This window comes from Pteropus vampyrus, unplaced genomic scaffold (assembly GCF_000151845.1).
Source record: "Pteropus vampyrus isolate Shadow unplaced genomic scaffold, Pvam_2.0 Scaffold182, whole genome shotgun sequence".
Classification (NCBI taxonomy): domain Eukaryota; kingdom Metazoa; phylum Chordata; class Mammalia; order Chiroptera; family Pteropodidae; genus Pteropus; species Pteropus vampyrus.
In genome coordinates, this window is record NW_011888963.1 from 1,648,561 (window position 1) to 1,674,074 (window position 25,514).

A 25,514-nucleotide genomic window follows, 5' to 3' on the forward strand; every position below is an offset into this window, starting at 1 on the left:
AATGCCTGGTGAACAGGTTAGCCAGCTCCCACATAGGCCCACCAGTTGGGTAAATGGGTCATAAATGAAACCTAAGCTTTAACGCACACACACACACACACACACACACACACACACACACACACACACACGGTATTGCAGTTATAAATTCGTTTTCCTCTCCTCTATAATAGTAAACAATTAAAAGACGGCATGCATCTCTTCTTTTTACATCCCATAGAATTTTATGGGCACCATTCACTTCACTCATTCTCAAATGCATTTAATAAGCAAGAAGTACACACTTGACCAATCCATCTAGGCACCCCATTACCACACATAAGGTAATAAATATGTTTTAATCTTTGTAAACTGTAAGAATGAGAAAACTAGGATGGGAAGTTTTAAGTGACTACTTCTAAATGGAAATTCTTTAAAAAAAAAAAAAATCTCTCCCTCTAAATAAATAGTTCTTCATTGATTCATAAACTGAATCACAATGTACTTCATATGTTTTCTTGCTAATTATTCTCATGGCACTTCAGCATGTTTAGAGTAAGGATGCACATTTAGAGTATCTCTTCACAGAGGCAGTAGTTAGGTTAAAGTGAGGATTTTATAGTTTGTTTTTAAGCTGATCTTTGATTTACAGACTCATGTTAAACCAGCTACTCTGTAGATGAGCCCAGGTGAGCCTATAATGAGATTTATCTTCATGGATTAGGCCTGACCTATAATAATCTGCTCAGGGCTCCCTATCGCTATTTCAGCACTGAGTTATGAAAATTCATCCCTTCACTATAAACAGAACCTAGCTCAGAGGGTAATAACTAGGAGATGTATTACTCCTGGAATACAAGCGCCCCTGAGACTCTGATTATAATGTCCACAGCTGAAGGCACTATTTCACAATTGAGATTAGTTCTTTCCAGATGAAAAAAATTCTGAGCTGTAGAGTAATGCCTTCAGCTACATACATTGTAATCACACTCAGCACTTCTTGTATCCTGAGAGCAGTAGAGGTTACCGCAGTTGGTATGGTAAGCTGATTTAGGGAACGGAAGGAAGAAGTTGTAGGAGGAAGCTTGGACACCCCTAATTTCATATTTGCTTTATCCGGGGGCTTTGGAGTAAGAGTTCAATGTGTCCAATTACTATATTAACTTCACTGAAAATAAAAAATAAATTTTAAAAAGTAATTAGTTTTCACCTAACAAACTAGCAAAGTAGGTTTTTCTTTTCTTTTTTTTTTTAGAAGACAATATTGACTGCTGGCCAGAATGTAGTGAGATGTACTTTCTCCATATGTGGAAGTATAAATTTGTACAGCATTTCTAGAAACACTCTAGCAAAAATATGGACAACCTCCATAATCCTCATATCCTTTGCCGCAGTAATCCCACTCCAAGAATCTACCCTGAAAAAATAATTAAGCGAACAAGGACTTATTAAATGCCTGCTTATAACCATTATTTGCAAGAAGAAAAACTTAGAAATAATCTACAGTGGGAAATAGTTTAATATATTGTAAGAAATCCATACATTGGAATATTATACAGCCTTTCAATTGAGTAATAACGGCTAAGGAAAAAATGCTAATTCATAGTTGTATTCTACAACTTTTGTTAAGCAATTTATCCAAGGGCATTCAAATTGCTCCTACATCAATATTTAACAGGTATGCTCTGAGTTAACTAATTGAACTTCGGCTCAGGTTTTTGTTTTTGAGCTATAAGGCTAATGAAGTATTGATATAATATTAAGTGACTGCAAATAAAGTCTGTACCCTAAATAAATGGTGACATTATGTCAGTACATTCTGAATGAATTAAAAAGGAAAAAATGCACTTTTGCATACATTTAGTGAATTTTCCCTGACTCTTCATAACGCAATTTTTGCAAATGGAAAAGATGAATATTCATTAGTCTCTTTGAATATATTACAGTTTAAATAGTTTGGTTTTAATATTTATAGTACATCATGAAACATAATTTTTTCATTAAAAGAAATGGATACAATGTCAAAAGAGGGCCACTGAAGAAACATAAAATTATACCGCTTAACCTAATATTAAAAGTTGAAAAACAATATATAAAAGACTACCCCCCTTCAAAAGCTAACTATTCTAGAACAATATCTTCCAGATTATTGAGTTAGTGAATTTTGAGTGAAAATGAGAAACAAACAAACAAAGTTGGTCCACCATCAAGCAAGCAGGTAAGGTCAAAAAGGCTAAACTACTACCTCAAATCAAAAGATCTGAGAGGAAAATGCTTATTTCCCTCCCTTCTGATAATACCATGTCAGCTAAGCCTGGTTGACAATCCCCAAGAAATATTTTTCCTACCAACTCCAGGAACACTGACACCAGCATTTCTTGGGTGACGGCACTGTGCTAAGTACTGGACAAGAGTTCACTCAATCCTCACAATAACCTTATGAGGTTACTACGACCACTAGTCCCACTCCACAGATGAAGAAACTGAGGCTTTCACCACTAACTAGTAGAAACTAGTGCTGATTTCTTAACCACATTGCTTTCCCCGCTCATTCCTGTTCTCCAACTGAATAACTACAGTCAAATTCCTGAATACAGTTTGCACAGTTAACTGCTCCTGGCTTGAAGAATAGCTTCTTCAATGTGCTAAATAATACAAACTTAAAAAGTTAATCACAGATTAAAACAACAATAAATAAATAAATAAATAAATAGGAGTTCATTCTAAGGCACTAAAAATGTACAGAAATAAAATATATCTACTTATGCATTAGCAAGTCTTCATTGAGAACCTACTACGTGCCAGGCACTATTGTAGACCCTGAGGAAATATCTGGTAAACAGAAAAAAACATCTCCACCCTGGTGAATTTTCCATTAGAGTAATAAAAGATATATAATAAGCAAAGCATGTAGTACATTGAAAGGAGATACAGTTATAGAGAAAAGTGAATGAATTAGGGCAAGTGTGGCATGAAGGGTGGGGAACAGTTTCAAACAGGGTGGTCGAGGAAGACCTCAATAAGAAAGAATGTGGCAGGCATGTTCACATAACAAAACAGGTAAGTCTCAAGATTCAAATCAAAACAGAAAATTGGAGAAAAATACTGGAAACTAATTTTTACTGTGCTTCTACCCTCCATTACTCCAAAGTACTAAAGAAGTGAATGTTTCTTGCGATGGCCACATATACCATTTCTAAACTTTAACCATCGAGGCATACAACCCTATTTTCCTACAGAAAAATAAGTCACCACTGGTCCTGCTTTTGCCTCCAGAAATTTCCATCTTTCTTGCCAGAAAGCAGCATCTGTATAAATCCCCCTGCTTTTGATGACTTTGACTTCTTTGATTAACTACCCATGTGTGTGAGGAGGGACAGAAAGATGGAGGAAGCAAATGGGGAAATGAGTTTTCCCCTCTTCAGATTAATGTATACGAAGTATACATCTGACACTTCATCAGCACTCCCGGCTGGTGTCCCAGCAGGCAGACACTGGCTGAGCATGTATTCTGCCAGCTACCAGGCTACTTAGGATGAATTGGCAACATGTCATTTATCTGAAATGCCCAATGTGTCTGAGAAAGGGAGCACAACTACATTTAGCATTGCCAAAGAAAACTAGATACTTCGGGCTAGGAATTAATCTCCTCCTTGAGAAGGTAGTTAGCATTACCTTCAAGCTTGCCTATGGCATTTAAATCACTACAGGTTATGCATTTACAAAAACTCATACCGACCAAACCATGGGGCTTTCATTTATATCCTACTAACATATGAGTACCTCTCAGGTTGAAGGTCTATACTTGTCTAAAATGTATGTTGTGTTGAACATGAAATTCTGTTATATCAACTTGAAATACAATCATTTGGACATAAACTGCTTTATCCCTAATTTTCCAATTTTTCCACACTTTTCACTTCAACTTATTTCTTCAGTGAATCAACACACTATTTAAAGCTATGTGACTATATGACTGCATACAGGCAGATTAATAAAATTTCCTTGAATGTGGACACTGTAATCTCTTCATAATTTTGTCACCATATTTTTTTTTGAGTGGCTGATGTGGAACTAAATGAGATTTGGCCCATTACATGGACTTTTAAGGTTAATCGCAATTGTAAGATGCACACTGAACAGCAAAACCAAAGAGGTTTGAGATGGATGATCTTATTAGGCCACACATTTCAGCATACAGAATCATACCATCACTCTTGCCTTGCAACTAAAGGAATCTGTCACTTTCCAGGAATAATTATTCAGTCCACCAATATTATTTATTGAATGCCTCCTGCATGAGAGGTGTAGTGCTAGGAACAATGAAGTAAAAAGTCAGATCAGACAGGAATTCTGCCCTGAAGGAGCTTGCAGTCTAACAGGGGATTATTAGACATAAACACAAAGAACTAAAACAAAGGCATGCCGTGATACATGCTAAGGAGAGTCACAAGAAAGTGTGACCTACAGCTCTAAGACAGGGATGACAAGGGTGAGGATAGTGGCCAGGAGAGAGAGCCAGAGTGAAGCATGTTCTATTGTACAACGCATCTCCAGAAACATCAGCTTGTTTATAAGGAAAAGGAAAGAGGAGGAGGAAGAGAAGAAGAAAAGAAAGTTCTAATAGGTATGTTTCTACCTCTTCTGCATCATTCATTCTCTATCCCATCTGTTAGTTGTAATCAACAGAGATAAATTAGATGTAATTCAATCCAAGAAACAAGAAACACTAACTTTAACAATTCTTCAAAAAGTCCAAAAAGCAAGAAAAGTCATTAACATGTACTGACACATTGACACAAAGAATGTGGTGTAGAAACCTGGGCCAACTGCAGCAGAACAATGAGGAAATCAAGATGCTGCTCTGCCTGGCAGCCCTCCTCCAGCTGCTCTGAATACAACAGAAAGCGTAGGACAGAATACTCTAATAGCCCACAAATAGTTTTCCTTTGACTACAAACAGGAAGGAATGAAATCTCTGAAGGAAATATATGGTGAAGGTCACATTTTAAACCTTCGCTGTCTAGTAGTGAAAGGTGAATCACAGTCTGGCTTCTGTACTCTAGCTTACCCATGATAATAACAGAAGTATTAATACTGCTAACATTTGAGACTTGTTATGTGCTAGGTACTATTTTAAGTTTGCTTTCTATGGTATTTTAGCATTTTCTCTAGTTTTGCTCTTAAGCAAACATTATAAAAATGTGCGGGGTGGATAAGATAATAATTTAAGTGACTCTTTGATAGGAATGCCATTGGACTGATCTGGGGGATTATTCTTGCATTTTCTATTAACAGTCCTCCTTATTTTTCTATCTTATTCCCAAATACCTTAGGTCATTTGACATGTGTTTTATCAATAATGAATAAATCAATTTCTGTGTTGAGAATGTGATTATCATTATTAGATAATAAGATCTATTACTTTGTGACAGTGTTGCTTTAATTGGAATGATTTTCTTCACAGTAAACATACAAGATTGCTATTTAAGTGTTAAAAATAATATAGCAGTAGCTCCAAAAGCACTTCTGTTTTTTTTTTTAATCACTAATTGTGAGGAATTTTCCCCTTTTCTTAAAAAGTTAATGCATACAGTAACATAAGCTTTTAATACAATTCCCCAAGAAGAAAAAGTAACTTTGAACTTGGGGATGAGATGGAGGAAAATGTTAACTACCATCACTTTAACTGCACCTTTAAAAATAAGTCCTGAAATTTTCATGAGAGGAAAAAGATGAATTTTGGCTTAAAGATCATAGTCAATTTTGAAGTCATAAAATATCATGAAAGAAACTTTTTAGGGATAATTATTCAGTACATTCAGAATCTTTATTATTCAGAAAGTAGAATCAGGGAATTCCAAAACTGAATTCCAGAGACTGCGTATAGCTTTCATCATGCAGTTGCAGATGAGGTGATAAAATCTGAGAAACTAAATGACTTGCTGAAGTTTATACAGCTACCTAATGACAAAAGCAGGAAAACGGGCTAGACCTAAATCGTATCCCTCTGCATTACTGAATAATTCCCAAATATCCAACATAATGTATTACCAATGCATAAAATTATAAGGCATCATAATGCACTGACTTATACGTTATTTGTATCATCACCAGTAAAATGTTTATAAAGCTATTCTCATACCACCAATGCAAAAATAACTTGTACAGACTTTAAGGCTATACCAAAGGTTAAAGTAGAGAAGTAATGGGCCCACTTGAAAACAAAATTCTAGTAAGCATCATGGTTAAAAATAAAGGTTAAAGTAAAAAAGAAATGTAGGAGTCCGTGCTGCTAACAAACACACAAATATTTATACTGTGTGCCAACTGGTAAATGTGAAGACAGTGCTGGAGCTGGAATGATGACCATTTAAAATGATCGTTTCTATAATAAGAAGGGTCCAGGCAGGAATCACATCGTCATGGAAATCTAGGGGAAATTTTTGATGAGGAGAAGTACGTTTGCACTGCCTGAAATGACCTCCCCATAGAATGCTATTGATTACAAGAGAAGAAGTCTAACTATAGTGGAGAAACTGGTCAACACTTTGACTAGGTGAAAAAAATTAACATCATAATGAGGGTCAGATGGACATCATGAGCCTGCAAATGGCACACACTAAGAGGACACCACATCACCAATATCATATTCTGGCCTGGAATGCAAAAACTCAGATCTCACCATGATGAAATATCAGACATATAAGACACAAGTAATATGAAAACTATTTCATTAAAGAACATGGGTGGGGGCTATACAGTATTCAAAAATATCAGTGTCAAAAAGGCAAAGGAAGACTATGGAAAGGTTCCAGATTAAAGGAGACTAAATAGATATAACAAATTCAATCAATGACCCTAGATTGGATTCTGTGTTGGAGGAGGGAAAGTGCTATAGAGGACATCACTGAGCCAATTGATAAAATTGAAATACAGATGGCAGAGTTGATGAAAGACTTGTATCAGCCATGAATTTACTGAAGTTGATAACTGTGATAACGAAAGGCTACGATAAATACAAATTACTCTCAAATTGTTCAAAAAATTATGTGCATGTGTACATATATATGTATATACATGTATATATACACAGAGAGAGAAAGTAAATGACAAAGCAAGTTGGGCAAGAGGTTAATAGTTGAATATAGGTAAAGGATAAATTGGCATTCTATGTATTTTTCTTATTCTGGCAACTTTTCTGTTAGTTTTAATTTATTTTTAAATAAGAAATTAAAACAAAAAAAGCTTAGAAACTTTTTTTTTTTAAGGGAAGAGTGGAAACAGCCAAGGTGACAGAAATACTCCAAATTCGGTTAAAGAGGACTTGGAAAAATTAGCACACTGAAAGGAAGGAATTTCACATTGCCAAATCTGTGCTTAATGTTAAATGTGGGCAAATTTAAATCTAGTTAAACTCAATAAACTTAAAATAGTCTCTAGAGAGATGGCAAGATGGCTCATACCCAACCCACAGCAGACAGCCCCGGACACTCACCAGGCTGGCCGTGAGTGAGGGCGCCGACTGGCCCAGGGCCTGGTTGCGCATTCGCACGAGGTTGGACGTCTCCGCTGAGGCCGACCAGGCCTGCCCCGCCACCGGAGTTGGAAGGAGGTACCTCCCTGTTGAGATTAAAGAGAAGACAGTGTAAGGGCAGGCAGAACAGAAGCTCTTCCGTAGAAATGGCAGATCCTTTCTTGTTCATCCTTCTGTACTACTTCTGCCATACTCTGTAATTACAGTTATTAACAGCAACAGGAGACAAATCGTTTTAACACAATCAAGAGATAGGATCGCAAGTCGTGATCCCAATTTCCCACATAAACTCAAGAAAATCTCTTCATCTCCAGCATCTGTAGTTTTCAGCCAAGGCAGGATGAAATGTCTCATTACTTTGGCCTATTCCACAGGAACGTGCTGAGGATGTGTATTAATACACAATACATTCTCAGTATCATAGAAATCAATATGTGCATTTACGAACATACTTTTAAAATGTCTAATATGGAAAGTGATCCAGGATTTAACTAGAAAAGAGTCTACAAAGTGGATATGACCAAAAAGGAAGAGCTGAAATTCTTTCGAGTTGAGATGGGGCTGGTGCCTCTCTTCTTCCCAGGTTCTCCCTCTAATGCACTGGTTGGTCATCCAACCGCATCCACAGAACACATAATTGTATCCATTTGCATAAATCAAGACATCAATGTCAGTCTAGGTTCACTGAGCAATTTACATCAACCTTGAACTCTAATATATATGTGTATGCCTTTGAAAGTCAAAGAACTGAACCAATTCATACTGTATTACTCCTTAGTACATAGGCTAGACTAGTTATCAAAGCACAAAAAATAAGGCTTTTTGACTTCAGGAAGTTAGGGTGGATATGCATATTTATATAGTAATGAAGCTCCGTTACAGCAGAGACCATGTTTGACTTTTGCCTGCTATGCCCCAATACTAGCACAATGACTGGCCATAGTAGGTGCTCATTAACTATTCGTTGAATGATGAAAGAACAAGTGGGTACTTCTTTCCCAGAAAACACAAAAAGACAACAAAAGATGGCAGGCAACCCACAGAATCTCTTCCAAAGGCTGCATGTATGGGGACTCCAGTTTCATAGCTCTCAGAATCATGAGGGATTGCAGCCACAGGTGTGGCTGGTGGCCCTAGAGCAGAGGTGAGACATCTGTTCCTTGGAGTTTCCCCAATAGATCTGCTCTTTGTCAAAGAGTCCCACTCTCTTACCTCAGGCACACACTTCAGAAGCATATTACAATAGTTAATATATTAACTAGTTGACTTCTAGTATGCATGCTAACAACGAGCACTATCAAAGTATAGGAGCTAGAGGTAGCTTCCATTAATTATCCGTGTTAAGAGGTCTAATGCTTTAATCCGAATGTTTTTTAATTGAAAAGGGAAAAATGGCTTCTTATTTTGTCAAAATTGCTCTTTCATCTCTTATATACTGAAAGCTCAGACTCTAAAGAAAATTAGATCTGCTTTTGAGATCTTAGCCTGTAGCTGAGTGACATTGGGGAAGGAAGTTAGTCAGCCTCTCTTGGCCTTAACTTTTCCGTTTCTAAAATGAAGATGACAGGATCAACTATGTAACGTTGAGGGGATTAGAGGATTTTATAAGTAAAGCACTCAGTCAGTGTTAATTATTTAGCCAGAACAGTAGTAAAAATGAAAATTATCTTTTTTGCTTGGGTTTGGTTTCTTTTCACTCACAAGTAGGAAAACCGTCAACAACATTTTAGTGATTTTCTTCCAGCTTTTTTCACTGTAACCTATATTTTCTTGCAAAAATGGAATCATAGTGATTTTTGTCATGTGCTCCCTCAACCCCACATAATAGATTATGATCTATTAAAAGCAAATAAATATAGCAAATACTGATTAATTAAAATATAAACTCTATCACTGAAAATTCAAATATAATTATACTCTGTGGTTCTGATCATTATCTCAAAAATATGCCAATATATGCTTGTGAATGATATGTTACTTTTAAAGTCTAGAATTTTTATATTCTTTCTTTGCCTTATTTTGAAACATGAACTAAACCTGGACTAAGAGGGGCTTTGGGAAATCTGCTGCCTTTTGGCCTAAAAATATGATATTAATAAAGAAGAACAGGAAAATTATAGACTGCATTTAGGAATGCTAACATCAGTGTTATATGAGTAAATGATTCCTCTCACTCTTTGAAGGACACCACTTGCTAAAAATACATCAACTTCCGGTAATCGAAAATCATAGATGTTTTTTCTAGTCCTTCTTCTGTCTTTTACTGTATTTTATTTTTGTATTTTCTTTGTTCGTGTTTCAGAGAGAGGCCTAATAGGAGGCATAGAAGCTACATGATGTCAAAGTTTATATGATGGAGAGAATGTACTCCAGCCTCGCCATTGTTCTGTCCCAGATGCTTCACATTAAAGTAAGGACAGATATGGAAAACACTTGAAGAAGTCAATGTAATCATAGAAAAATTTAAAGGGCAAACATTTTAAGTCACCAAAGAAGTCTATAAATCAGTCTTTTTTCTCTTTTAGTGGAAAATAATTATGAGACTATCTCCCTATAATCCCCCTGAGATGAAGAAATAGGTATTCACTTCTGTATCCCCAGTACCTAGCACAGTGCTTAATGTTTAGTAATAGCTCAATAAACGTTTGTTGACTGATATGCAGTTAAACATCTTAACAACCCTATGGGATACCCAAGTAATATTATCTCCAATTTAAAGCCCAGAGAGTTTACATAATTAGACAAAAGCACATAGCTGATAATTGGGCAAAACCAGGACTCTTACTCTGAAGCCCAAATCCTATCACAAGAATATATTCATCACATATGCTTGTAAAAAAAAGTTATAAGACAGAATGATTCCACCTTTATAAGAAAGTAAAACATATATGTACAGAGACAGAGAGATCGCAAAAGAGAGACCCTCTGAAAAGATGGAAAATGAAAGTGGATAAGATTAAATGAGATAATACACATAAGACACTCAACCTGGGACTGTCAATGAAAACTGTCAATATACTACCACTACTCATATTATAAGAACTTTATAACTCCATCAATGCATCTCCCTTCACCACAGCAACAAAATAAAACATGATAATGGGTTCTTAGGCTAGAACACAAAAGAAATAAAGAAAAATATTGAATAATAGTACAATAAAGACTAGTATTTCTTCATGGAAAGGATAAATAGCAAACTCAGAACTGTAGTTATCTCTGGCAGGTAAAATGGGGAATACGTCCAGGGAGAAATATGCTATAATATTTTATTATTTTAAAAATTATCTGCAGGGAATAATGGAGCCTGTTAGTTGAATTTAAAAGCTTAAAAAATTAAGTTTTCATTTGGGGTTTTAATAAATTTAATATTAAGTTTTTCTAATGTATCTGAAGAATGTGGCAAATATTAAGTTTTGATAAAGCTGGCTGACAGGTATATGCAGTTATTCTCTATTAATCTCTGTATATATATTACATAATATTGCTTTTAATGATTCCTATCAAAAAAAAAAAAAAGTGCTCCATACTCTAACACAGCAAACCAGCTGGAAGTACATTGCTTCCACCCTTCAGAATGGTAGTTCCTAAAGCCATATCAGAGAAGGGCCTGGGTGATGGTGGGGCTCGCCAAAGGGTCTGGGTGGGGAAGCAAGAAGCCCAGGGAGAGGTTCCATGGAGAGTGGGAATAGAAAGGAGCCATGGGAACACCTTCATCATAATCCCAACATGAAAGTCATGGCAGCCCTGACTGGGAAAACCTCCCTTTCTGCCAGTGAGAGGGCAGAACAGAAGCAAGGAGAGTGCCTGAATAAATCCTCAGTGCAGGAAATTCATGATGTAGGACCCTGGCTCAACGAACCTGGGCATGCTTCGTGTGGGAAATCAGACTCTGGACAGATCCAGAACAAGTGCTAGGGGAGAGGGAACGCAAGTAACCAGAGCCACTTCTCTCTCCATACCCTCCGAACCACACTAAAACACTTCAGTCTCTTTAGATCTCACAGAACTGTTTAAAGCAAGCAGAGACCACTATTAACAGGACATGCATGCCATCATCTCCTCCGAAATCATTCAGTCTAACACTACCACATACATTTCATTTGTTGCTATCTCTTGCGTGAGTCTAATCTTGGTAACAAGACCATAGGCATGCCTTGTCAAAGATAAACAAAGCCAGACACTACTCAAAGTGGTATGGATAGATTTTACTCAGTAATAACAACTGCAATAAGGAAAAAGAATCCAGCGTGAACTGAATTTACCTTTGATTTGTACAAAAGTAAGCAGGTGTTTTAAGGGAAGGAAGGAGTAGGGCAGGACACAAGGTGGGGGGCTTAGGAAAGGCAGAGAAGTGAAAAATTACAAAGGATTAGTCTGTTTGCTGGCTGACAATTATCAAAGATAGGATTCTACCCTCCAACACAGACTGGGAGTCAGAGACCCTATCTGTTGGCCAGCACAAATGGTAAATATTTTTGGCAGCCTTGAGTTTTCTCAGGCAGGCACTTTACGGGAGCTAGGGTCATCCTGAGGATGTTGCTTTGAGCTGTTAGAAATGATGTGACTGTTCAAGTCTTTAATGGCCAAGGTTGAGGACTAGAGGAGAAAGAGGGCTCAGAGGAGCCTGGGTAGTGTTTGGTCAAGGAAAGACTTTATCAGCCTTCGATTCTTTTGTGACTTCAACAGACCCAAACCCAAAAGGAGATGTTTTGATGTTCAATAATAGATCCATTTTTGAACTAAGTTTGAACTAAGTTTTTGAACTTAGCCCACCCAACTATACATAAAGGTCCTCACCAATAATGGTAAAAATCAATTGACCTAGTTATTGTTGACTTTAGAGTCAGACTGCTGAGTACCAGTTCTGCCTCCAAAACCTGATTTCATCACTTATTCTTGAGCTCCTCCAAGCCTCAGGTCCTCGGCTATAAAATAGAGGTAAACTTAGGGGGGGGGGGGTTTGAAAATCAAAAATGAAAATACATTACACAAGAAACATTCAATAAATGTAAATCATAAAAGAAAAAAGAAAAAGAAAAGAAATATAAAGAGCTACCTGACACACAATGAATTATAAGGTGAGCAAGAAATAAAATTTTGTTAAACCACCGGAAAAAGTAATCCAATGAGGACATATGTATACACATACACAATGAAATGTTTGTAATACTGTCATGGGTGAAATTCTAGATGATATTATTCTTGCATGAGTCTTGTCCTGAGGAATCACATAAATGTTACAAACTGGAGGGTCTGTTAGCACAACACGTGAAACACTTTTTTCCTGCCTAGACCCCCATTAGTATTAATAGGGAGAAGAGGACACCAGATGGATTTAAGACAGTCATTAGAAAGCACTACCATTGTGCCAGTTAGTAGTGATTATATCAAACTTTATATAAATTCGCTTCCTGATGACTACTGAGAGCCTCTAAAAAAGTGTGTTGCTGTTGTATTCATGCATCATTTGCTGCCTACGATTTAAGAAAATTAGCATCTGTCATCCGCATTATTCAGCCACACAGGGTGGAAATTAATGGATAATACCATTCCCAATTTGTTGTATGAGAGGTGAGCTTGCCTAGCAATCTGGCTGCTATATTTTAATACTGAATCAAACTTGTTCTTACAACTGGAACTTTGATTGGCTCTGTGCTCTTCAGAAACACATTTCTAAAATTCTAGTATGTTTATTAAAACTTTTCTTAAGTGTTTGCTATTGACATAACTAGAAATTTAGAGACAACAAATAGAAGTCCACATGGAAGCTGGAATTGTTTGGCCAGAGTGATACAAAAACTTGTCAAGCTTCAACCACAGAGGTATGAGTCATTCGAATAGGCTTGTTTACTGTTTGTTATTGTTTGTTTGTTTTTTCATGTTCTTTTTTTTAACATTTTATTTTTATTAGTTTCAAGTATATATATAATACATTGGTTAGACACTTATATAATTTATGAAATGATCCCCCCAATTACCCTAGCACCCCTCTGGCTCTCCACCTAGTCATTACATTACTGCTGACTGCATTGCCTATGCCATGCTCCCCATCCCCATGACCATCTATCAACTACTAATTTGTACTTCTTTAACCCTTCACCTCTTTTTTGTTGCAGGGCCTCTACTTAACAGAGAGAGTGGGAAGATCTAGAGCCTTTTAAGGTTATATATAAAAAGAAGTAGATTACCAAGCAGAGACCCAGATGTTGCCTTGGTTCTATCTAGGCTACGTGTGGTCTCTAGTCTGAAATGTGCTCTCTTTGTTTCCATTCTGAGTTCTGAGAACAAGAAGTAAGACCTCCATAAGTGCATGCTTTCAAACATGAGATATGGCCATACTTTCAGAGCACCCCAAAGCTTGAAGTATCCCTCCAAAGTAGGAAAATATCAGATCAGCAATAACTTTAGCAGAACGACTATATAAAGAATTAAATATAGCCCCTGGAGACATACTTTACTATCAAGGAATAATGATACCTGACTAGATTTAAAAGCTTCCAGTAAAAAAAAGTTCCACATCACCTGAAGTGCAACATAGATTTAGTAGTCAGTCCGGACTTATATCTTGGGTTATTTCTCTTGGAGTGCAAACTAGACATCAAAGGGAAAATAAAGCCTAGTAACTACATCACAAAGCAATCTTTAGATATGGCTTCTAATGCTCAATTATACATAAGAACTTGGGGAAAAGGTACCAACCAGGAACAAAGGGAAGCTGAGATGGGCTATGTGTTACTTTCAAGGGTTTGGTGAGATGGGGGAGCCACGTAATGGAGGGGAGGGGAATGGGGATGCCATTACAGAGGTGAAGGGGATGGGGACAAAAAGAATAATGGGAAGCTAGCACTGTGCTAGTGCCATCAACGGGAATATGGGGCCATGTGTTCACATCGCTCATCTTATATCTTCACCTTTCAACTACCAGGCTGCTGCTAACCTGAGCAGCTACTGACGCTCTCCCAGTAGCCCCCAGAAAGTTCACATCTACCACTAAAATGGAAGTAGAAACATCTTGCCATTTTAATCTTCAATGCTTACTTAATTCCACTTGTTTAATTCCCTTGCTTAATTCCACTTGTGGTTATACATACAAAAGTTGAAAGCAGTGACTCAGACAGATATTCGTACACTCATGTTCATAGCAGCATTATTCACAATAGCCAAAAGGTGGGAACAACCCAAATGTTCATCGATGGATGAATGGAAAAACAAAATGTGGTAAATATATATGACGGAATATAATTCAGCCCTTAAAAGGAAGTTCTGACACATGCTACAACATGGATGAACCTTTAAAGACATGCTAAATGAAATAACTCAGACACAAAAGGACAAATATTGTATGATTCCACAAATATTGCATGAGGTTCCTGGAATAGTCAAATTCATTGAGACAGAAAGTATAAGTATTTACTGGTGGCTGGGGAGGGAGGGAAAAAGGAATTATTATTTAATGGGTATTAAGTTTCAGTTGGTTGCATAACAATGTAAATGTACTTAGTGCCACTGAATTATACATTTAAAATGGTTAAAATGATAAATTTTCTTTTGTATATTTTACCAAGTGTATGCACACGTGCATGTACACACACACACACACACACACACACACACACACACACACAAACCATCCTCCCTTGCTTAGCCAAAACACTGCACTTTCCAGAGGAAAAAATAAGGGAGTTCCATTTGTTGTCCAAAAGGAGTCACTCACATTAAACTATATTAGCACCTACTTTTACAAATTGTACTTAATAATTTAAGCCCTTCAAATCATTTACAAGTCAGAGAAACTGAGTGTTTTTTAAGATTTCTCCATGGAGAAAGGTCAAAAATCATGATGTCACTGGCTGAATCTAGGCAGAATCCATGAGTCAGCAGCCATCACCGTCAAGTGTACTCTATCATCATCAAGATATTCCTCTCCTATGGCCCATTGCTCACTCCTAAACACTGGCCCTCTCATCGTAGAGACTGTCGTACTTATGGGCAATTATAGCCTCCCTTTATTCATCTTCAGCTATTCTACTACCACATAGAGACATGATTTCTTTCATCTTCCCTCTCACATGGGTGACTGACTTCCAATTTCTTGTCTTCACTGCAAAAGAATAACTATACCTAGACAGCATCGACAATGCTGCTAAATCATTCTTCTTAATGGCATAAATATAATTTGAGAAACCAACAGACCTGTGACCAGAGAATGCTGAAGTTCACTGACTCCTATAGTGAGCTGCTATTCTAGCCTTCAAAAAAAAAAGATGGTGTGTGTTTACTCACATAAGAAAAATCCAAAATATTGCTTTGACCCTAAGACCTTGAAGATATCACTGCCTACTTGTCAGAAATGTCCAGTTCCCAAGGAAACCAAAAGCTGAAGGGAGAGAGCACGTGTGTCTTTTGGGAGGTTTGTAGTCAGTGCACGGCGATGCCAATGAGGCATCAAGGTCTGCATCAAATTAACCGCCCAATGCAGCAGTCTCTGAACTCCTGTTTTGCTACAAGACTCAAATCCACTAGAGACACCCAATTTCACTTATCATCAGCATTCTATTTGTAACATAGACTGGCAAGGCAACATTACCAGCCACAAGGGCCTGGTGACAAAGTTGCGGGGCGGGCGGGGGGGGGGGGGGGGGGGGTTGCTTTAAAAGGAGGCTTGTTGCAAGCAGAGCAGGTAAAAGAAGATAAGAGTTTAGGAAAAGCCCAGACTGAGTGGGTACATGATAAATGTTTCAAGGAGTCACTCAAGCCCAATGCCACACCATGAGAGAGCTAGAGACTATGGAAAAATAATAATGCACACACCTACACTACAGGAATCAAAGCCTATGGATAAACCCCGTGGCTATGGAGTATTATCTCAGGCTGCTGCCACCACTGTTCACTGTAGCTGCAGCATTAAATCAAAAGTAACTTTTGGTATGGGTAACGTGCAAACATGATTCAAAGGAGCAATGGTCTCTCCACCCTCAGTCACAGATAGCCACCCTGTTACTCTGGCCATTTTATGATAAAAAGGCAAAAATGCCAACACACAGGTATATATTTAAATGGAAACAATTTGAATCCATACTTACAGAGAAAAATATTTGACCTTTCTTTTGTTTTCCCTTAACTTGTTCTTAAAGAAGAAGCATTTCTTCTCATTCACCAAGATTACCACCTTCAGTCAAATTCTAATAAGGGAAGATGTTAGAGTCAAACGAGTGAATACATGAAATAGAGCTTAGTAGGCTTCAGTGTTTCTATTATTATCAGTACTCACATGGCTTCCTTTCAGTGTACCAACACCCGGCAAATTCTCCCATTCTGCAATGAGACCCAGCCCTGGCCAGCAACCCCTGACCACCTAGATCACCAAGGTAGCCTCCCTTCAGATGGTAATTCTCTGGATTTGAAATTCTTACCAAAAAAAATACATAATGGTTTGGCCCTAAGCTCCAGCTGTATAGACCAAAGGCTAATGCGACAACTTAAAATTGATTTTTAAAGAAGTGTTAAATAGAGCCTACTCTAATGAGAACATGGTAACAAGAATGTGACACCAAGCAGTATCGCTTGGAATGTCTGCCTGAGTGAGGACACCCAGGAGTGGGGTGGTGGTGGTATCTAAGCGACGCTGGGCACAGGTCAGAGTTAACATCTGCAATCTGGCTCCCTCCATCCGCGTATTGAAATATAATTCAGCAGAATGAATTGCTAGACATCTCTAAACCCCCTGGGAAATGACAGATATTGATGAATGCTGTTGGGAAGATATATGGAAGGAAACGGCAAATAAATAGAACCATTTTTTCTCAGTCAGTTGCAGATATATGGAGCAGCTGTTAAACTACTTGTTGGCTCCTGGTTCTCTCTTCCTCTTTCGCCTTCCTCTCCATCTGCCTCCTCTCTACCTTTCTTGTGCTCTTCAAAAATAATAATCAAATGAGTAAAAGCCATCTCCTCCTTCCCTGTCATACTTGGACTTCTCAGCCCAGTTAGTCCAATCCTTTCCAAAATTTCATTCTATCTAACATGATTGCTGCCCACTCTGGATCCTGGAAATAAGGTTAGTTTTTAAACTCATGAAATGGAACTACTGGATTCAAGTCTGATATCATTTGGCCACAGTCACAAGGTCCAGTTCCAAAATTCAGAGCCTGACTACTACCATGTAGTAGCTGTGTGTCCTTGGTCAGGCTACGTAACCTTCTAAGCCTCGATTTCCCATAAACATTCTGTAAAATGGAGATGAAGGACCAACCTCATGGGGTGATTGTGAAGACTAATTTGGAATGTAAACAGAGAGTCTCTTAAACCAGCTGGCAAATAGAAGGTCAGCAATAAACAGTGACTTCTTATCCTCTCTACTTTCCATTGCTCATCAACTCTTCCTGGCCAAGGCATTCCTCTTTGGTGTCCTGCTCAAACTAGATCAAATTCTCTCCAGCACATGGCACTTTAGGAATAACTGGTTCTCATACCATTCACCAAGTGGACTTGGGAGCACCTAGTGGGAAATCAGTCAGACACAGGTTTATATCCCAGTTTCACCAATTATCAGCTAGGGGTCCCTGGATAAATTGTATTCCCTCTCTGAGGTTCCATTTCCAAACCTCTAGGTAACACACATTGGGTGCTCAGCATGGTGTTGAACATACAGTTTGTGTTCAGTGGAGGTTCAGGTCCATGTCCAGGAAGCTTTACCAGTCTTGGCATCGTTGGCAGTAAATCCACAACCAGGGGTGCCCCTGGTCTTCCCTTCCCCCATTACACCATCTGCTGCTATGGGGCTGCATGTGCACAGAGCGCCATTTATTTCTGTACACAACGTGCTCCTCTACATTGTAAACTCCATGTCAGCTGGGACCATAAATAATCTGTATTTGCAGCCTCACATCACACCCCGTACACAGAACCTATGGAACTTTTATAAAATCACAGTTATGTCTGTGCATGTTAACTTTCCATTCTATCTCTCATTTATATTTTTCCCAGGGCTCATATTTTTCCATTGTGTAGTTCCACACCATCTGGAAGAATATTCAAATTTGGTTCAGTTGTTTGTCTTATAACAATAACAGTAATGGATAAGACTCGGTGGCCTTAAACTTGATACTTAGAACATCGTCACTCTGGCTTTGATTTTCCCTTCTAAAATCCATCTCCAAAAGAAAGCAACACCTCTGCAAAATATTGTGTATTTTCCAAGTAAGCTGATCAACCTTCAATATACTAGAGGACAACTTATATTTACTATCTACCTTTTTGCAGAAATTATGAATCCTATCCAATAACATCCTTTTGCACATTAAGATGCTTGCATTGACACACCCAAATGTTACTGGCAGCCCTGAGATGCTAAACATTTCTGACAACTGTCCTACATCAAAACAGTTATGACAGCGAACAAGGAAGAGTTGAGGATCGGGGGCTCTACAAGAGAAACAAAAAGAACAAAGGCAGCCACAGAGGGGGTAAGTACACTTCATATCTAAGCAGAAATTTCTAGACAAGTCCAAACTTTCTAACAAATTCTTTCTTTTTACAAGGAAACATCTATATACAATCTAGTTCATATAGCAGTGTATTTCCACATATATTTCTTTGGAACAGTTTCTAGTTCCATGCTGGCTTTTAGTCTAAACAGATCTCATATTCTTCCTCCTTGATAACAATGTCTGTGTATGCTGCTTAAAGAATCTAATGTGTTTGTCCTAAGAAATGTTTGGTGATACTAAACAAAGAATCTAGAACACAACTGTAAAATATTTCTTCAAAAATACCACATAGTAGGTCCCGTCCGGTGCCTCCAAATGCGGTTTGTTAAAAGTCCCTATTTCTCGGGTACAAGAACTCTGTCAGAGACTGCATCACTTGGTCACCCTCCTCCCTTACTGGAAAGTTAATGTCCACTCTATCCATTTTAAAGGCAACAGGATCTAGGAACTACTGTTATCCAAACTGCAACCCTATACCCTGAACTAAATTCTAACAAATCGCTAAGTGTTTCACAAAACATAGCATTGCCCTTGTTTTTAAGAAGAGAAAAATCAAAGCCAAGATTAGCATCATCACTGCCTGAGCATTTCTTGGAAATGAATGACCAGTGTAGGGTTTGCATTCAACATTTCCATTTCTGGTCTATTTAACCAGTGACTTCTTCTGAAAGCTCGGATGACACAAAGCAGCAATGAACTCCAGGGTCATTGTCTGTTTTAAAGTAAATGTATCACTAGGCTACTTATTCCTTTTTAGAGAATTTAACCACGCTTATAGGGAATCAGTGTGCTGTGGTGCTCAGGTGGGAAAATGTAGCCATTTGGTGATTCCAATGACACTCCAAATGGTCATCTCTCAAGCCTGATCATTTTCTTCTGGCCATTCCATTAAGTGGATTTAATCTCCTATTATTTGAATCCATAGAGAACACTGTAACTGTTGAAAGCATGGCAGTGGGGTTTATTATACAGACTTTCACACGGCAAAGTACATATCGTATATCGGATTGGCTTGAGGCTGTCTGCAAAGATGGTCCTATATCCAAGGCGACGAAGCAGATAGAGGGGGAAAAATAAGAAAAGGATACTGTGCTAATGTTTATGTGTAGGGACTCTAACCCCTGCCTCTCGAACCACGTATACACCTGTGAGACAAAGCCTACATACAGTACCATTCCAGTATTGACTGATAGAGTTGCCAGATTTCACAAATAAAAATATAGGATGCCTAAATTAACTTGAATTCAAATAAATTTCAATACATATGCCCCAAATATTACATTCGATATAAGTATACTGGAAATATTGTTTATTTGAAATTTAAATTTAATTGAATGTCATATATTTTACAGGGCAACACTATTTTTAGCTATTTTTAATTTTTAATATTTTTTATTTTTCAATTACAGTTGACATACATTATATTCGTTTCAGGTGATTAGACATTTATATAATTTACGAAGTGAATAGCTTAATAAGTCCAGCACCCATCTGACATGACACACAGACATCACAGTATCATTGATTATATTCCTTGTGCTGCACTCCACATCCCCGTGATTGTCTTTAAAACTGGGAATTTGCACATCTGAATCCCTTCTCCTTTTTCACCCATCCCCCCAAACCCCTCCCATCCAGCAACCATCAATGTGTTCTCTGTATCTATGAGTTTGTTTCTGTTTTGTTTGTTCGTTTATTTTGTTCTTTAGATCCCACAAATAAGTGAAGCCATATGGTATTTGCTTTTCTCCGTCTGACTTATTTCACTCAGCATGATACCCTCTAGGTTATATGGCGACACTATTTACTGAGCACCTAGTATTTGCCATGCAGAGAGTTTTGCTTTAAGGATATAAAGTAAAGGTCCCCAAAAGGTTTATACACTAGTAAAAGGGATGATAGATACACAATTAACGGCAAGTTAAAAGTGATCCATCCTGTAATAAGAGAACAATATAAGATGGTAGTGGGGTGGAGGAAGTGGAAGTATTGCTGTGGAACAATCAGCAAAAGTGATATGAAGGTGTTTGGAATGGAATTTGAATGTAGTAAAGGATATTAGAGATTATGAGCTTCATTTCCCTTTATATACTTAGAATGGAGCCTTATTGCTTTGGGTTTGTGCATGTATTATTTTCCCCTGTTTAAAATATTATTTATATATATTCCCACAGCCAATAGTTAGTAATATGGAGCAAAAACAAAACAACAGAGTTCTTCTGCACCAAGATTCTTAAGATTCTCCAAGCTCACAGAAATTTGTTTTGGAAGTTTTAATAAAAGGACAATAACATATATCATTTTTATTGTCCTCTAGAGTAACTCAAGGCAAAAAATGCAGGTGCATTCTACATTATGGGACATAAAAACCAAGGGCACAGCACTATGCATGCATGCATACATGTAAACAAACACAAAATGAATATCCAGGTATGTTACTTACCATAGGCATATGCCTCTTCTTTATGGGGGAATTGAAAGCTGGGAGCTGTGCTACCTTATGCAAAATCTGTCTCCAGGTCTAATTTGGTACAGTGTTAATCATTTACAGTAGTCATCATTCTACCAGTGTTCTTATTCAAAAAGAGGGAAACAGACATTTAAATGAAATTATTCTCTCTTTTTAAAAGTTTTACACCTCCCACCCCCAAAAGTGGGCAAGTCAGCAATGAGTTAAAAGCAAGGGGGGGACTTAGCCCCAGCTCCCCCTTCAGGCCCTGGTATGATGCAGGAAGCTGAGACAGGGCTGTCAAAGAACAGAGAAATTATCTGGCTAGGCAGACACAAGAAAATAAATTTAGCCCTGACAATACGCGTTGATTAAGTACTTGAATGACAATGGAACATGACAAAGACAAATGCAGGCTACCACCACCAGAGTCGTTAATATATCAGAAACAATAATTTTTATAAATCTTTCAACTTCCCAGTTGGTGGCATTTGCATTTCTTTGCCTACACTTTTTTCTTGGAGAGTTGACATAAAGTCAGCTGCGCTTTCAGTTTTCAATCAGGAAGTTAAAAAAAGTCTATATTCCTGATCTTTGATTAGCCACTGAAAATAAGTTTTAAACAGAGATGGATGGCCTGGTGTGCTCAGTTTCAGAGGACAGTGACAGGGCATCACCGACATGCTCCTAGAGAAGAGAAGGTGAGCTTCCTCACTCAACCATGGAGAAATAATGTATGTGTGAATGGGAGGAAATGAGAGAAAATGAAGGAAAACCAGTCTCTGCAAAGACTTTCCTCTTTCTCATCTTAGTAGCTAAAGTTATTTACTACTCAAACTCGAAGGAATCTTGAAAGCATCTGGTCCAACCCACTCATTTTACAGGCGAAGACACCGAGAATCAGAAACAAAGGTAGAGCTACTTAGTGGTTGACTTGGGGCCAGAATCTGGGCCTCAGCTCCCCATATTTCATGCCCTTCCCATTACATCTTGAAAGAGTGGTGTAGGAGATGTCAAGATGCTATCTCCATTCAGCCAAGTCACTTGCTTTCTATCTTTAAACCCTATTCGGTTTAACTCAGGTATCCCGTTCTCTTTCTGATCTGCTTCTCCCCTAATCACTATTGCATCACACCCAACTCCCTCGGCTGTGTTGTACAGAGGATTTACATAAAGTCCAACTTACCAATTCCAGCCCATGAGCAGTTAGCGCTGCACATGCGCCTCCATGCGGCTGTACTGCAGTTTGATCGCACATAAGAAAATATCACCAGAAGTGCCAGTTACTATGTCCAAATGTGTACATGGGTCCCAGGGCGGCATGAAATGACAACGCCCATCGTCTTCTTTGCCTTCCTCAACCTTATCTTTATCTCAATAACTAAAGGAGTGTTGTATGTGGAATTTCATGGTCAATACTTATTTTCTACTATTTCACATTCCTACTGCAGTCATTTCAACTTTTGTAGCTCCCTCATATACACTAAAGAGTCACAGGGTGCTAAAACCACTTCTTTCTTGTAGACTGTACATATAAGGAACCGAGAAGATAATCTTGGAATCCACATGCTTTTCAGAAACTAAAAATATACAATTCACGAAGGAGAGGAAAATCATGTCCAGCTATGCCTAGGCCTCAGTACACCCTATCAGAATCAAACATATTTTCAGGGAAGTATAAAAAAACAACCAGTGGAGAGAAAACAAAAAAGAACATGATTATGCCCCTTTGAAAAATTCAAACCCTTGGTAAAATGCTAAAAAAAAATTTTTTAAAAACTTGAAATTAATTTTTCTATTCTAAAGAGAATTTTAAGAATAAACAACTTGAATTTTTGATATATGGATTCAATAAATTCATTTTTCTCTCAGGAATAACCAAAGTCCATTATTTATAGAATCACATTAGAACACAGGAAATAAGGGGGAAAGATTGAGAGAGCGAGAGAGAAAAAGAGAATGACTTAGGGGACGGGAGGGAAAGGAGAGAGGAAGGGAAGGACAGGGAGTGAGAGAAGGAGAAATAGTGGGAGAAATCAGGAAAGAGAGAAACAGGAAAGCCTAGTGCTTTGCGTATCCTAATATTCATACATCTTTCATTTGTTTCTAAGTTTCTTCGACAGCCTAAGTGGTATAGGGAGCCTCCTTATATAAATATACTTAGATACAAACAAATTAAAATAATGCCAGCAAAAACTTTAAATGACCACTAGACACTCTCTTCCTTGGTGTATTTTGAAGAATTTCAGTCACTATATTTGATTGGCCACATCCAACATACTCAGCTGAAGATCAAGGAGATCAACTAATTTTGCAGGTGATAATGGTTTTAGCTCTATCTCACCATGCAAGTGACTATTCTACTCTAGTAATCTTGAAATTCTATGTCAACAATGATTTAAGGCCCAAGTTACCTTTTCCTCCACAGAAGGCACTTCAAGAATCATAAGAGAAACTGGGTCTTCTATCGACAACATCTTATTAACTCTCAAGACTAATTTTTAAGTCCTGCAAACCCTATCTGGTGCAGGATTGTAAAAGAGACTTCTAAAGGGCCAAATTTGCTGATCCAGCATAGCTCCCAGCATTCTCTGGAGCATAGGCACACATCAAAGCCCACAGCCCAGTCCCTCATCTGATTCTCAGTATAAGAGAAACACATTTGATACTTTCGTCCTCATTTAGACTCTTTCCTTAATTCTCTTCATCATACCTGACATCATCACTTCTTGGGTAGGTTTTATTCATGCAAAATGCCTGAAGGAGAGGTCTGAGCTTCAAATAGGACTCTGAGGCTTGGCTCTGAGCAAGGTGGGCACTTAGCAGTTTCTAAGCAGCAGGTAACCAGGGACCTGGGAACCACGTGATCATCCCGTTAGAGGGAGCAATGACTCATTGGTAGGCCATCTGCATGGGAGATGAGCTACAGCAGAAGGCTCCCTGACAGAGAGCCAGTGGGAGGTGGCATTTGCCAAAGGAACAGGCTAACAGCTGCCTGCCCCATTAAGACAAAGTCTCATGAGATCTTCCTACCCTGACAAGGAGAAACTGCAAACACAAAAATATGCCAAAAGAGTCATCTTCTAATTAGAACACCTAGATAGCAAACAAAATATCCATGTACAAACTGAATACATAGGAATGATGAACACAGCAAATGGTTTTAAAGGATACTTAAAATCATGCACTCAAATCAGGAAGAAGACGCAAATGGATCTGCCTTTTGATCCTTGGTGGCTCAGGAAATTTGGTAGAGATATCCTCCAACTTCATGAACTATTGTTGATGAACAATTTTACAAGTCCTAAAACAGAACATTGGACCAACTTAAAGGAATCTTTGACCCCGGTTATATTCCTTCAGCATAGAGATTTTATAAGTATTGAGAAACAGTAAAACAAATAGAAGCAGAATGTTTTAAAGCCAATAAAACCTTAAGTGTGAATTATCTGTGGATCAGGGTTTTTTTACCTTTTGGCCAAGAGCCAAGAACCCAGACTGAGACTATCACAAGGAAGCACCATTTATAATAATTGAAAAGATCTTTGCCTTTTAAAAGTTTCAGAATCTACCGGATTTCAAACATCTCGGCCATCCTTCAGGGGCTAGTTAAGTCAAACCTAGCCCACCCACTGCTTAGTCTCCAAGCCTATGGCACACCCAGGTCCCCACTTCCTGTCCTTCCAAGCTCCCATGGGCTTTAGCTCCATCCCTAAGAAATCCCAGCAGGGGCCCCAAAACTCTGCTCACTCTTATACAGCTCATGTCTACCCTCCCCACCTTATCACGAACAGCCCTCTACCAGACCTCTCTGTCATATTCTGTGGGACTATTGCTCCCAGGATACAAATTTTTCTGATGCCCTAATGCTTTCTGCAAATATGAAGACAAACTTCACTCTCAGTTCACAGTCTCAGACCTTAAATGGGCTATCAACGCCTCCAAGAAATCCTTCCTGTTCTCCAAAACTATTCAACTTCTTTCTCTACTCAGCTCCCATATAACCCTCCCTACCCTCACTCAGAAGTCTCAAAATGCACTGAGAAAAGTAAAGCCATCA

General features: G+C 38.2%; 1 protein-coding gene across 1 annotated transcript in view; it reads right to left on the bottom strand.

Moving 5' to 3' along the window:
• The window catches only part of LOC105299391 (microtubule-associated serine/threonine-protein kinase 4-like), a 200,682-nt gene that overhangs the window by 2,165 nt on the left and 173,003 nt on the right, over positions 1–25,514 (bottom strand). The window contains exons 3-4 of the mRNA XM_011371099.1: positions 7,478–7,602; positions 957–1,102 (exon numbers count right to left, since the gene is read on the bottom strand). Coding sequence (XP_011369401.1) covers positions 957–1,102; positions 7,478–7,602 — 271 coding nt within the window. The remainder of the gene's footprint in view (positions 1–956; positions 1,103–7,477; positions 7,603–25,514) is intronic.